The following is a 15582-nucleotide window of genomic DNA, read 5'->3' as shown; positions in this document are numbered from 1 at the left end:
TCAAACTTCACACTTTTGATCAGAGCCATGACCTAACATTAAGGCTGTAAACATTTCCATCATTTTTTTTATCCTTAAATATGCAAATGAGAACTTCCCAAAAATGGACTAATTTGCATATGATTTAAACAAATCTGAGCATATGACAACCAAGTACAGACTCCCAGCACCTGAATTCTGCAATTTGATTTAATGCAAATACTTTTAAAACTTATTTTTAGCACTTTTAAAATTTCAGGTTCTCTTTAATTTGAATGCTGTTCAAGCTCTGAAGCTCACCCTGAGTGAGGAGTTATCCCCAAACCAAAGCATATATAGCAATCTGGTTGCATGCTCTCAAATGAATTGAAGAGCCTGCCTACCTCAGTGAATTCTACTATGTTGCTTTCATTTCCGGTTTGCTATAAGAAGGAGGGCAGGGGAGATAGGAGAATCACAACTTCAGGTGAAAGATTTGCAAGTGAGCAGAGGGCAGCTGCGCCCGCAGGCTGCTCACAAATGCAGGTTACTAACAGAAAGAGAAATTCTTGAAGAGAATAACTACAAAATCCCCAGAAAAATAAAAGAGTAGATTTAGTCCTTGAGTCAAACTTCCTCAGTACAGTTAGCATACTTTTTTTCTTGCAGGAAATTGATGCTTTAGTCAAAACATGCATATCTTTAAAACTGCACGAGCAAACTGGTTAAAAACTTGCAGAATTTTTGCATGCTTTTGTGGAATTTTCTAATAGGGCAGACTTAAGGGGTGTCACTGAAGCATTAGCTCGAGACACTTAAATTTAGGAGCACCAAAAGTCTGGCCCACCTCTTCATAGCGGCAGGAACACCTTCCTTCATCCTCTTCACAATGCACTGCTTCGACTGCTGCTGTCACCAGCAACTATGGAATTTTAAATAGGGAAACATAGGCACTTTCTATCTTATGTGAGAAAGAAGAAATGCTTGTTTTCTCTTATTAAAAACAACACAGGCCCGGTGACACTCGGCTGATGCAGTGCACAGTGGTGGGAGTGAAGGATAGCGGTCCTGCCACTGTTATGAGATTCATCCACAAAAAGAAAGGAAAAATAACCAGATCCTCTAATTATTCCTCCTTCACCGCCCCACCTTTTCCACAAACTGCCAAAATATCACTGCAACTTCCCACCATTGACAAAGGTCGATTAAGCCCTGGCCTAATTATCAGACCTTGTGTCCACTGGAGTGTTAACTGTTGTCTCCACACTCATTGCTGATGCAATGACTTCTTGGAGTTTGCAGTTTACAGTGGTTTTCCTTGTGGTCACTTGCCTGAATAGTACATTAAGGAGCACTGCGGTAAATGGATCAGTCTCCAGGCTCACCTCATTGTGGGGAACTTTTACGACCATGCGACATGGTAAAAGGTTGATTGAATCTGAGCCCATCTCAGCAACAGCATCATGTAGCTCTCTCAGGCCAAGGATTAGACATGTGTTAGATATGTATTAGTTTACTAAAAACAGTGCATTAATTGTTGGGCGCATTAAATGTTTCTGCTGCTACATATGGCATTTGAGTTATAGTTTATAGTTTATGGTTTATTACAACTCGATATACCGCCCAAGCTGACTTACAGAACTGAGCGGTTTACAAATTAAAACAAAAATAGTAAGGAAAGGAACTACATAGATTTGATAGGAAAGGAAGTGAAGCAATCAAACCAGGACAATCACAACAGGGCCAGAGAACAAAGAGGGTTAGGAAAAGGGGGAAAAGGGGGAAAGGCAGGTCAAGGCATGGTGACGTTGACCTGAAAACTTCTCCATGTTCATTCTAGTGAAAAAGCCTGTTTGAAAAGGAGTGTTCTCAATGCAACTTTGAACATTTTAAAAGATGATTCAGTCGGGAGAGGAAGAAGGAGAGCGTTCCAATAGTGGGGAGCTGTGAAAAAGAAGGTGTGATGACGTGTAAGTTCTAGCTGGGCGACCTTTGGGTTAGGGAGAACTAGACAATAATCCTTTATAGAACGGAGAAGGCAAACAGAAAATTAGGGGATGGTCAATGTTGCAAGGTAATCTGGGAGACCAACTCTGTAAGCTTTAAAAGTAAGAAGAAGAAGTTTAAAGTAGTAAAACTGTTTAATTAAATCCATTTATCTATGAAGTGCTTATGTTCTAGTTACATATTCTGATGGTTATAAAAGACCTTGGAGGCAAATAAAGAGAAGCTTTTTCTCTCTCTAAACCCCTCTCTTGCTCATCCTTGTCTGCTTTAAGTGTCCTAATCCTTTCTTTATGCTGTGAAAAGTACCTGCATTATATATATCAGATCATCTTCATTAGCACTGTTTCTCTCAAAACATATTCAGGTCGATATTGAAAGGCACACATAAAGTCAGCGGTAGTACTGAACCTAATGTGCTTTTTAAATTAAAACAAAACCTGCAGGCCAGATGTGTGTATAACTGTGGCCTTTTGAAATGCAAACCATCAAATTTTTTGTTTAAAAGAGGGGTTTGGATTGGGACAGGACAAGGGTGGAGGTTGCTAGCCTATTAATTTGTCTGATATTGCTTTGACTCCTCTACCTAAGCCTATAGGAGTGAATTTGATTAAAGTTGAAAACTACCGTCCAGTAGCAAGCATCTCTTGAATGGCTAAGCTCCTGGAGTTTTGACTAGCTTCAACATTTTATAAAATCCCCTAATGTGTTACATGAATCCCAGCATGGTTTTTGACCCCATCATAATACAGAAATCCTATTGATTATTTTAGTTGCAGAGATAAAATATTTTCTCAGTAGAGGTCAACAAACTGTTTTATTGCAATTTGACATATAGGCAGCTTTTGATGCTATTAACTATTCTGTACTTCTTTATAGATTATCTGAACTAGGCTTATCTGGTAAAGTATTGGGTTAGTTTGAACAATTACTGAATAATATACAATACAGTGTGAATGGGCTAAATGGTAGGTCATCTAGCTGGACCGCTGGTTGTGGTGTACCCCAGGGCTCACCATTAATCTTAGTTCTCTTGGCTATACCCTTTCAGAGTTTTTTTTTTTTGTTACATTTGTAGCCCAAGCTTTCCCACTCATGGCAGGCTCAATGCAGCTTACATGGGGCAATGGAGGGTTAAGTGACTTGCCCAGAGTCACAAGGAGCTGCCTGTGGCTGAAGTGGGAATTGAACTCAACTCCTCAGGACCAAAGTCCACCACCCTAACCACTAGGCCACTCCTCCAGATTCAGATAGCCATTCTGTTTTATGCTGATGATATGTTCCTTCTGTGCCCAGTACTAGAAAAGTTTGAGGACACTTTATCTTCTATTAAGAATTATATCTCATTTATTGATAAATGGGCAGTAGATCATCTTTTGAAACTGAATAAACAAAAGACCAAGATATTGTGGATTGGTGATATAGATAATATTCATGCTGGATCCTTGTCTTTGGCCTCAAGTAAGGTTCTAAAAATTGAAGATCACTCAAGGGTGCTAGGGATAATTTTGGATTCCAAATTCTCCTTTTGAAAAGCAGGTTAGTGCCTTGAGTAAGAGTTTTTTCTTTAGGCTTTCTTTAGACAATTGCGAGCTATTAGATCCTCTCTAAAATTTGGTGATTTCAGGACCTTGGCTGAGGTATCTTGCTTCCACAATTGGATTATTGTAACTCCCTGTTTTGTCAAGTTTCAGTTAGCTGCAGTTGTTGTAGAACACTGCAGCCAGGTTGATTTATGGGCTGGGTCGCTTCGGCAGAATTTCATCTTACATTAGAGATCTTCACTGGTTGTTAATACATCAATGTGTCAAATTTAAAATAGCGATTTATAAATTGATTTATGGTTTAAACACAGACGGTCTTACAGACCTATTTGAGATCCCTTCCTCAGGAAGACACTTGTGTTGTCTTCATACATTGCAACTGAGCTATTCTGTCTTACAAAATGTTAGGTTGAAGTCAATTTATGAGGGGAAATTCTTTCCCTTTTTATGGAGCATGGATTTGTAATGAATTGCCATCGAAAGGTTTATCATCCAATCTATCTTTTTGTAAGGGTTTAAAAACCTAGTTTTTTTTCGTAAATAATAGGTTACTTTGTTTATGAAAATTTAGCTCAGTTTATATTGTTATTTTGTTCTATTCTTGTGCTAATTCCACTGATGTACAAGAGTCTCTCTGCTGTGAATCCTTTGTGGAATAACGGATGGTATATAAGACTCAGATAGAATACAATGAAATAGAATTATATGTTCAGGAATGAAATCTGTCTCCTGAATGTATAACTTACATGTAAGCGATGATGGGTAAATAGCAGGTATAACTTGCGTAGCCATAATTTGGAGGATAAGCGTAGTTAACGAATCAATGCCAAGTCGTTAGTGCTGTTGCCATTCTTTGAGCACATCTACATCGGTTAAAGCTCTGGACTCCTGATGAAAGCATAGGCCTAAACACAGACCATTTTGAGTTCACCTTCAAGCAAAGCTTGTTGCTTCCTATCAATATTTTGTCTTCAAGCAAACACTGATGTACATCCATATACAAGACTTGTGCTTTTACCTTGGCTCATCGCATTGGAAATTCCTGCCCCTTTGTCACCTGCCTATAACTTTAAAAGTGCAATTCTCTAAAGGGTGCTAAAATTTAGGTGCCAGAAATCTGAGAGCTCAGCTAGTATTTTAAAATTGCAAATTTGTGCACCGCCTCTGTTATAGAATACTAGCATAAGTTGGCAGTTACCCACCAATACGCCTAAATGTGGCACCTTAATCTTGTGTTCTCTAGTTCTTAAAATTTCATATTACATATATATATATTTATGATTTTATGTAAATGTCGTTTGTTATTAACATAGATTCATTATTTTAATTTAAGATCTCTGAAGCACACACATCCTGAAACACAGCCGTGTCGGGTCTGTGAATGTTTAAAATGGTATTATATCACTCCTGCAGTGTTTACTCTTCCTTTACCGTCTCCACTTCAGCTTTGTTGTCACCCACCTTTTCTAGTTACGCACTAGACCACTTAAGCACCAAGTTACTGAATAAGCACCTAATGCATGTACCAGCATTTTCACCTCCATTTTGGCACATAACCAGGGGCGTAGCCAGACATCCAACTTTAGCTGGGCCTGGACTGAAGATGGGTGGGCAGAAGAACTCCTCCCTGTCCCACAGGTGATTTGGTCTCTCCTTGTCTCGCCTGCATGCCATCTGCTATTTACAAGGTATGCAGGAGGGACAGTAGTTGGGAGTTTTCAGCTGGTGGGGCTAGGGAATCAGCATAGGTGTGCTGCTACTGGGTGGGCCTGAGCCCAAAGTGGGTGGGCCTAGCCCACCCAGACCCACCCTTGGCTATGCCACTGCACATAACTATCGCTGTAGTGTAGAAGTTAGGTGCCGAATTAGTGTCTACATTTTGATACACTAAATAGAATGGTATGGGGGGGGGGGGGGTTAAATGGATTAGAAATCCATTTAGAGATATATGTGGATAAGCGAGGAGGAGGTGCCCCTAGTCGGCTGGAAGTCAAAAATGTTGGAACTAGCTAAATATGAGAGTATGCTATATCAGAGATCTCACAAAGAGGAATGTAGACAATATGCGGACATATGGATTAAAATTTTGAACGAGAATGTGTCATAAAATGTATAAGCTACTCCCCAAGAGAGAGGAAGAGGGAAGGGGGATGGGAGGGAGGGAAGGGGAAGTTCGCAGAGAGTGTGATGGAGGATGTGAGGGTTTGTGAGGTGAGCTGAATGGGAGATGAATGGGGTGTAGTATGGGGAGAAAAACCGAAACGTCAGCAGCTTCTGGGGTGAGCAGGGAGAAGGTATATACTACTTTAGACAAATGTTGCATTTGTGTGTTATTTTTTAAGCAAGGGGATGTTGGATCCTCTCATGTTGAAGGTTGCACCTGTTTATCATTGATGTTGTTGACACCAATAAAGAGAAATTAAAAAAAAAAGAGATATATGTGGATTTTGTGCAGTGACTCTTAAATAACGTTTTAATTCGATTTCTTGTCCTTTGGTTCACGATAGCTCAAGATCATGAGATCCATTTCGTTTGTTACTCCCTTTTTTTTCTGGTATCAAACATAAAAAGATTCTAGAGTCCTCATTCTGTTATCAGGCCCCCTCAATTCTGGCTTTCACTTCCATATGTATTACGAAGTTCTTGTAGTTATTTTCAGTTTCGTAAAAATTTGAAGACTTATTTGTTTTAAAGTTACTTAACTTAATATATATATTTTTAAATTCTATTTTTTTTGTACATTTCTTTCTGTTAACCACTTTGAACCACTGTATAGTGGGAGTTAGCAGGATATAAGAGAATTGGCAGTATGGAATGTTGCTACTAATTGGGTTTCTGCCAGGTACTTGTGACCTGGATTGGCCACTGTTAGAAGCAGGATACTGGTCTGACCCAGTATGGCTATTCTTATGTTCTTATGTTCTAGGGTGGGTCCAACCAGATTCTGATGTTCAGGCTGAGCAGGATGAAGACAAGAGGTCAGTGGGGATGGGGGAGGAGCTGGCCCTTTCACTGCTGCTTGTCTTCTGAAGGGGACCTCCTAACTAAATCAGTTCTGTACTTAGGTATGCTAAAGAGGTAAATCTGGCCCTGAGGATGTCTGTTTCAAAATGCGTTATTGTGAATTGGGAAGAAGGATTTAGTACCCCTCAAAAGCTTGTTTGCTGTCACTAGTATTTTCCTGCCATTTTCCATTCTAAGTTTGCCTTACTGATATTCTTTTTTTCTCTCTAATCAGGACATCCAAGTAGTTCTCATCATGAGACCCATTTCGAGGACGCAAATCTTTGGCTTCTTAATTTTCTTGATGCACTATAAGATCTGTGAAGGGGACCTGGAGAAAGACGATGTTTCATCTTTGCACTTTACCCAGAATATTTACAATGCTACAATCTATGAGAACTCTGCTCCAAAGACTTATGTGGAGAGTCGCATCAAAACGGGAGTCTACATGACAGACCCACATTGGGTCATTAAGTACCGAATAACATCTGGGGACAGCATGGGCTTCTTTAAAACTGAGGAGCAGGTAGTTGGAAATTTCTGCTTCTTGAGGATAAGAACTAGAAGTGGTAATGTAGCCCTGTTAAACAGAGAAGTAAAAGACAATTATATTTTAACCATTGAAGCCTCAGAAAAAATGTTTGATTATGAAGCTTTTACCAAGGTGACAATTCATATTTTGGATAGAAATGACTTGAAGCCTCTGTTCTCACCTCCTTCGTATAAGTTTTCTGTCAAAGAAGACACATCTGTAAAGACTACTATTGGCAGAGTAAGTGCCACTGATGCTGACTTGGGACAGAATGCCATGTTTTACTTCACCTTTAACCCCAGGAATACTTTATTTTCTGTCCATCCCACTAGCGGAGCTGTGATCTTAACTGGAAATTTAAATGCCACCCAAAGAAACAAACATGAACTTCAGGTTCTTGCTGTAGACAGAATGAAGAAAATTTCTGAAGGCAATGGGTTTGGAAACTTGGCAAGTTTTGTGATTCAGGTAGAACCAGCTATCAGAAAGCCACCAAGCATTACCAAAGTACAAGTGACAACATGCAACTTGCCTGAGAGTTTGCTCTGTGCCACTTTGGTTGTGGATGCCTCTGAAATGGGAGTACAATCTTTAGACATCAAATCTGGAGATTCTAACAACTTTTTCAAGATTATAAAATCCTATGTAGGAAGTAATGAGTTTATGGTTGTGTCAACCAAAGAGATCAACTGGTTTGATAATCCACTTGGTTTCAATCTTAGTCTACAGGCCAAAGGTAAGGGTAATCCACCACTCTATTCACAAATAAAAACTATCCATATCCCTCCACCGAGGTATGTCTCTGCAAGATTTCAGCAAGATATTTATAGAGTCCACCTCAGTGAATGTGCTCCACCTGGCAGCCAGGTTACTATGGTTAAGGTTAATTCAGGCTTTCCAAATCTGAAATACTTTTTGAAACCCACTCCTGACAGTACAACATTTAAAATCAATCCTCAGACTGGACTGATAACTACCAGCAGATTTATTCAAAATCAGTTCCACTTTGACTTAGAAGTTATAACCACAACAGCCCAGGCTTCTGCTGCAGTCTCCATAGATATAATTGATTGCAACAACAATGACCCGAGTTTCAAACAATCCTCATTTCATGGCACCTTTAATGAAAATATCCCAGTTGGAACTAGTGTATTTCAAATACATGCTACAGATGCTGATAAAGGAGAAAATGGATTGGTAACCTATACACTGTTTAATCAGAGATCAGTTCCTTTTACTATAGATACATTTTCAGGCATCATCTCGACTTCTAAGTTACTGGACTATGAAATGACTCGAAGAGTGTACAGTCTGCGTGTTTGGGCATCAGATTGTGGTTCTCCTTTTCGGCGTGAGACTGAAGTCTATGTCTCTCTTACCCTAAACAACCTAAATGACAATGTACCAATATTTGAGAAAGTAAATTGCAATGTAAGCATTCCAAGAGATCTGCCTGTTGGGGAACGCATCATTTTGATGTCTGCAGTTGATTTAGATGAGCTTCATCACATTAAATATGAGATTTTGTCTGGAAATGAACTGCAGAAGTTTGAATTAGATCCCATATCAGGAATTATTTCCCTCAAAGAATCTTTCCAATATCTTTCTAATATTCTACCTTCCTTCTACTCTTTGAAAATAACTGCAACAGATGGAGAAAACTCTGCTTTACCTACAACCATTAGCATTACTACCACAAGCCCTGGCCTTCCAGTCTCCATGCAATGTGAAGAGACTGGAGTGCTAAAGAAACTAACAGATACTATTATTGATTCAATTCGAACTCAGTCTGAGGATCAAAACCAAGAGGAAGATACTTCTTTGAACATTCATCTAATAAACAGTCATGCACCAAAGTTTGATAACAGTTTTCCAGTATCCACTGATGTCATGGAAGACATCACAATCAATTCTACTATTGTCCACTTGGTAGCTACTGATCTTGATACTGGATTTAATGGCAAACTGGTCTATGTGATTTCTGATAAAAATGAAGACAGTTGCTTCACTATTGACCCAGATACAGGTCATCTCAAAGTCTTATCTCCCTTAGATCGTGAAAAAACAAGCTTCTACATTCTTAATATTACAGTGTATGACCTTGGTACTCCTCAGAAGTCATCTTGGAAGTTGCTGGCAGTGAACATACTAGATGCAAATGACAATGCACCTAGATTTCCATCACTTGGATATCAGGTGACCATCCCAGAAGATGCCAACATAGGCAGTACCATAATTCAGGTGGAAGCTGAAGATGCAGATATAGAAGACAATAGGAGAATAAGATACTCCATTATAACTCCTACAGACAAATTTGCCATTGATGAAACCACAGGGCAGATAACAGTAACCAGTCTCCTGGATAGAGAAACTTGGCCTCAATACATACTTAAAATAGAAGCCAGGGACCAGCCCAAAGTAGGTCAGCAGCTTTTTTCAGTTACTGACCTGATTGTGGTTTTGGAAGATATAAATGACAACACCCCTCATTGCATACCAGTGATTGGAAAAGTGAAAGTACCTGAGGACCTGCCTCTGGGGACTATTTTATTATTTGTAGAAGCTATAGATGCTGATTCTGGACCTGGAGGAGAGATAACTTATAGCCTTAATAGTAATGAACAAGGAATATTTAGTGTGGAAAAGACCACAGGAGCTCTTACATTGGAAAGAGAACTGGATTTTGAAAAGGTCAATTTTTACAATCTAACAGTGAAAGCCAGTGATGGTGGGCAGCCTCTTTCTCGATCTTCAATGTGTTATGTAGAAGTTGATGTTCTTGATGTCAATGAGAACTTGCATCCACCTCAATTTCCCTCCTTTGTGATCAAAGGCTGGGTTCAAGAAAACTTGCCTGTTGGAACATCCGTGATAACGGTGACAGCTCAAGATGGCGATAAGGGGAAAGATGGAGAAATTATGTACTCCATCAGAGATGGCACCGGTCTTACGGTCTTCAGTATTGAAGAAGATACAGGTAATTAAGGCAAAGTATGCTGAGAGTGAGCATGACAGCATGAATCAGTGCACCACATTGCCACACAATAACTGATTAGCATGGGATTAGTGCATAAGCCCTTACCATGTACAAAATAGGTGGTGGTAAGGGCTCATACACTAATTTTTGGTAATGGCGTTACACTAATGGCAACATTAATGCTTGGCCATTAATGTCAGAAAATGGAAAATTGGCTATTTTCCGGCTGTGGTAAAACAAACTTAGCATGTGGGAAAACCCCGTGCAAAGGTGCACTAAGTTCACTTTTTACCACAGCTTTATAAAAGGATCCCTACGTTACTTGCCCAGAGTCACAAGGATTGTAGTAGGAATTGAACCTGGTTCCTCAGGTTCTCAGCCCATTACACTAACCAATAACTGTGAATATACATGCCTATAAGCACATGTCTTCTATAGAGCTGCATAAAACCTTGTGTGTGCACCTAAATGACAGAGATACACATATAACTAATGATATTCTATAAGTAATGTGTAAATGTGAGTCCAGCCCATTCCCCTCCCACTGTGTGCCAACCAGCAAAATATGCACTGTCTACCATAAGATACACACGTATTTACAGAATAGCACTTAGGCTGATTTGAGTGTATTTGTGCATGTGTGTGCACATACTAATGTATATGCCATTACTCTAATGAAATATGTGCATAATCAGTGCATAACTCAGTGGCGTAGCTACATGGGGCCAGGGGGGGCCTGGGCCTCCGTAGATTTGGCCCTGGACCCCCCTGCCAATGACCCTCTCGACCCCCCCTCCCGCCGCCAACCCGCCATCACCATCGCCTGCCTTTGCTGGCGGGGGACCCCTACCCCCGCCAGTCGTTGTCCTCTTCTCGCAAAAGGCTTCCTTCCGTTTCTGCCATCCTGCACGTACAGGAAGCCTTTTGCGAGAAGAAGAGGACCTCGGCTGGTGGGGGTTGGGGTCCCCCGCCAGCAAAGGTAGGCGACGGTGGGTTGGCGGCGGGAGGGGGGTCAAGAGGGTAGTCGGCGGGGGGGGGGGGGGGGAAGTCGGCAATGGTGGGGGGGGGGGGTCGGCGGCACCAGGGGGGGGCTAAAATGTGCCCCCTCACCTCGGGCTCTGGACCCCCCTCCCGCCAAAGTCTGGCTATGCCCCTGACGTAACTGTGAGCATGTACTTTTTGAACTGTCCTGCTACCGAGTATATTATTTTCTGACAGCTTATGCACATGAATTAGTGATATGCATTCTTTTTAGAGCATATTTGGTTCATTAGCATGCCTTTAAAAATGTGGTGTGTGTGTGTGCTAAATCGATTTACTACATATTCCTCAATGAATTAATGCATGCTAACTTGATATCACGCATTACAGAGTTAAAATTTACTACTTCTACGGTCTGTGCCCTAAAAATGGCAGATACAAATCAAGGTCAGGTATACATATAAAGTAGCACATATGAGTTTATCTTGTTGGGCAGACTGGATGGACCATACAAGTCTTTTTCTGCCGTCACTTACTATGTTACTATGTAAAAAAAAATTAGTAAAACAAATGTGTGAAATAAAACAATTCCAAAAATTGGAAATAAAGGCCCAAAGGAATCAAAATTGAACTGAAAATGTTTGAACATCTCTAACCTGGATTAATGGCTTTCCCTTCCCACGAGTTAGCAGATAAAATGAAATGTTACTTATAACACAAAAGGCATTGTCTTTTGGGAATTGACAATACTGAGAATAAACTGAACCTTAGTTTTATCACAATTTGTGTACTGGATACATTTCATCTTTATAGGTTCTTTATAACATTTATTCTAAAAACACAAACATTGTGTTTTTAGAATAAATCTGGGCGCCCATCTTGCAAAGGCACCCAAATCGGTATCATCGAAAGCCGATTTTGGGCGTCTTCAACTGCACTCCGTTGCGGGAACAAACAAAGTTGACGGGGGCATGTCGGAGGCGTGGTGAAGGCGGGAATGGGGTGTGTTTATCGGCCGAGGAGAGATGGGCGCCCTCGGCCGATAATCGAAAAAAGAAAGGCATTTTTAATGCAAATTTGGGTCACTTTTTTGGACCCTTTTTTTTCACAAACAAGTCCCAAAAAAGTGCTCTAAATGACCAGATGACCACCGGAGGGAATCGGGGATCACCACCCCTGACTCCCCCAGTAGTCACTAACCCCCTCCTACCAAAAAAAAAACTTTAGCAACTTTCTTTTCCAGCCTGTATGCCACCCTCAAATGCCATACCCAGCTCCATCACAGCAGTATGCAGGTCCCTGGAGCAGTTGTTAGTGGATGCAGTGGACTTCACCCAGGTGGACCCAGGCCCATCCCCCCCCCCCCCACCTATTACACTTGTGCTGGTAAATGGGAGCCCTCCAAACCGCCCCCAAAACCCACTGTACCTACATGTAGGTGCCCCCCTTCAACCATAAGGGCTATGGTAATGGTGTAGAGTTGTGGGCAGTGGGTTTTGGGGGGATTTGAGGGGCTGAGCACCCAAAGTAAGGGAGCTATGGACTTGGGAGGTATTTTACTTTTTTTTTTTAATTGTTACAAGTGCCTTCTAGGATGCCCGGTTGAGGGGGACCAGTGCAGTACGAATCCTGGCCCCTCCCACGACCCAATGCCTTGGATTTGTTCATTTTTTAGCTGGGCGCCTTTGGTTTCCATTATTGCTGAAAAACGATTAGGCCCAGCTCAAATCCGCACAAATCCAATGCATTTGCCCGGCACAAACTGTATTATCGAAAAAAAAGATTGGTGCCCATTTTTTTCAAAAATACGGTCTGTCCCACCCCTTCAGGTACCCGTTCTCGGACATAGACGCCCATGGAGATGGGTGTTCGCGTTCGATTATGCCCCTCAGAATCCCACAGACTGACACGGTGATACCAAGCAAGTGATCTGATAGACTGCCAGAATGATAATGGGACTGAATTGCATGAGAAACTTGTTGTAGTAATTCACAAAAATTTCACATCTGAAATGTTCTCTGACTTACAGGCATCATAAGGACTACGGCTCCCTTGGACTGTGAAGCTATCTCCCACTATTGGTTGACTGTGCAAGCCACAGATTTGGGGTCAGATCCCTTCTCCTCTATTGCTGAAGTTTACATTGAAGTCACAGATATCAATGACAATGCACCTCAGCTGTCACTACCTGTCTTCTATGCCTCTATCCCTGAGAATTCTCCCCAGGACATCTCTGTCCTTCAGTTGGAAGCTTGGGATGCAGACACAAGTGCCAATGGAAAATTAACCTTTCAAATCACAACTGGAAACACACAGGGATTCTTTACCATCAATCCAGATGCAGGTAAAAATATTTATTTTCATGAATTCTGAATTCCAGCTTTCCTCTACTGCTAAACTGTAAAAGCGCAAAGAAAGACCTTTCCATAACAAGTTGGTATTGGAAAATGGATCGTTGTGACTCTAATTTTCAGTGTTGAATTAGAAATTGTGGGGAGAATGAAAGGCTGAGTTCAGAAGCTCAATTCTCTGGTAAACATTTGTTGATTAGAGTCAAGAGCCTTGGTTGCCTGCCTGCCTATCTGCCTTCCTATTTTCAGCTAGATATGGAATTCAGTTGCAGTTAATATCAACCTGGTACAAGTATGAAGGGCTTACCGATGGAGGAAACAGCAGTTTACAGCCAGAACTGGGGGCCAGCTGGAATTAAGAATCCTGCAGGCAATGTTTATTAGGAATGGGCAGCTGGAAAATTTTTGTTTCATATAATTTCCCATATTGTTTCCAGGAATTTTCATTTTATTTAGGTTTTCTTGGCCATTTTGTCATTACAGGAGTCAGGTTAAGAGTATGGCTTCTTTGCAAAGAGTGTGCAGTATTTATTTATTTATTTATTTATTTGTTACATTTGTATCCCACATTTTCGCACCTTTTTGCAGCCTCAATGTGGCTTACATATTACCGTTAACGGCGTTAGCCGGTTCCGGTCTGAACAAATACAAGGTATGAATGAATACAGGTAGATAAGGTAAATGTGTGGTAGGTACAATTGGGGGGGAGAGGGGAAGAGTCAGGTAATGTCCATTACGGTCTTTGGTTATATTGTGTTGCAGGTGTCCAGGTATTTTTTTATGTTGGGTCGGTGGGGTATGCTCTTCTGAACAGGACTGTCTTTAGTGCTTTCCAGAAATTTAGGTGGTCTAGCGTAGTTTTTACTGCTTTTGGCAGTGCGTTCCATAATTGTGCGCTTAAGTAGGAAAAGCTGGATGCATAGGTGGATTTGTATTTGAGTCCTTTGTTGCTTGGGTAGTGGAGGTTTAGGTAAGATCATGCAGATCTTGTTGTATTTCTGGTTGGCAGGTCGATAAGGTCTGTCATGTATCCAGGTGCCTCGCCGTAAATAATTTTATGAACAGTCGTGCAGATTTTGAAAGTGATACGTTCTTTGATTGGTAGCCAGTGCAATTTTTCTCAGAGTGGTTTGGCGCTGTCAAAACGTGTTTTTCCAAATATAAGCCTGGCTGCTGTGTTTTGGACGGTCTGGAGTTTTTTTATGATTTGATCTTTGCAGCCCGCATAGATTCCATTACAGTAGTCTGCGTGGCTTAGTACCATTGATTGTATCAGATTACAAAATATTTCCTTCGGGAAGAATGGTTTCATGCGTTTGAGTTTCCACATTGAGAAAAACAGTTTCTTTATGGTGGATTTCGCTTGGGTCTCTAGTGAGAGGTTACAGTCGATTGTTACTCCGAGAATTTTCAGGCTATCTGAGATAGGGAGGGTATATCCTGGGGTGTTAATGTTTGTGGGTTTGTATGTATTGTATTGTATTGGGATGAGATGATGAGGCAGTGTGTTTTTTCTGTATTGAGTTTTAATTGGAATGCATTTGCCCATGAGTTCATAGTGTTTAAGCTGAGCTCGATTTGGTTGGTGATTTCTGCCAAATCATGTTTGTAGGGGATATATAATGTAACGTCATCAGCGTAGATAAATGGGTTAAGGCCTTGGGTGGATAAGGTCTTGGCTAGTGGAGTCATCATAAGGTTGAAAAGGATCGGTGATAGTGGTGATCCTTGCGGTACTCTGCAGTCTGGTTTCCACAGTGACGATATGTTTGTTTTTGATTTCACATGATATATTCCTGTGGTTAGAAAACCCTTGATCCAATTGAGAGCGCCACCACCGATTCCGAAGTATTCTAGGAGTCTTAGCAGTATGTTATTGTTAACCATGTCAAACGCACTTGACATGTCAAATTGGAGGAGGAAAATGCTCTTGCCTAATGCTATTTCCTGCTTGAATTTGGTTAGGAGAGTAAGTAATACTGTTTTGGTTCGTGACAGTGTGTGCATGCGCAATGGTTTGCAAAAATGTGTGTTTTTTCTGCTCGTTTTCATTTGTTAATGACAAACAACGACATGGGATTTATTGTCAACATTTCCCATGTCATTCCAAATGATAGCCTACCCCTAATGCTGATAGCATGTAGAGCAGAGCTTCCCCATCTTCTCCTGGAGGCACAACTAACCAGTTGGGTTTTCAAGAGTGCCACAATGAATAAAGAGGGATAAATTTGC

At 41.0% G+C, this 15582-nt stretch overlaps 1 protein-coding gene across 1 annotated transcript in view; it reads left to right on the top strand.

Moving 5' to 3' along the window:
* Nucleotides 1–15582, top strand: part of FAT2 (FAT atypical cadherin 2) — a 181009-nt gene that overhangs the window by 43313 nt on the left and 122114 nt on the right. The window contains exons 2-3 of the mRNA XM_030211178.1: nucleotides 6745–10018; nucleotides 13029–13343. Of these exons, the coding sequence (XP_030067038.1) occupies nucleotides 6766–10018; nucleotides 13029–13343 (3568 nt within the window). The 5' untranslated portion in view covers nucleotides 6745–6765. The remainder of the gene's footprint in view (nucleotides 1–6744; nucleotides 10019–13028; nucleotides 13344–15582) is intronic.

This window comes from Microcaecilia unicolor, chromosome 8 (assembly GCF_901765095.1).
Source record: "Microcaecilia unicolor chromosome 8, aMicUni1.1, whole genome shotgun sequence".
Lineage (NCBI taxonomy): Eukaryota > Metazoa > Chordata > Amphibia > Gymnophiona > Siphonopidae > Microcaecilia > Microcaecilia unicolor.
This window is presented reverse-complemented; position numbering and strand designations above follow the sequence as displayed.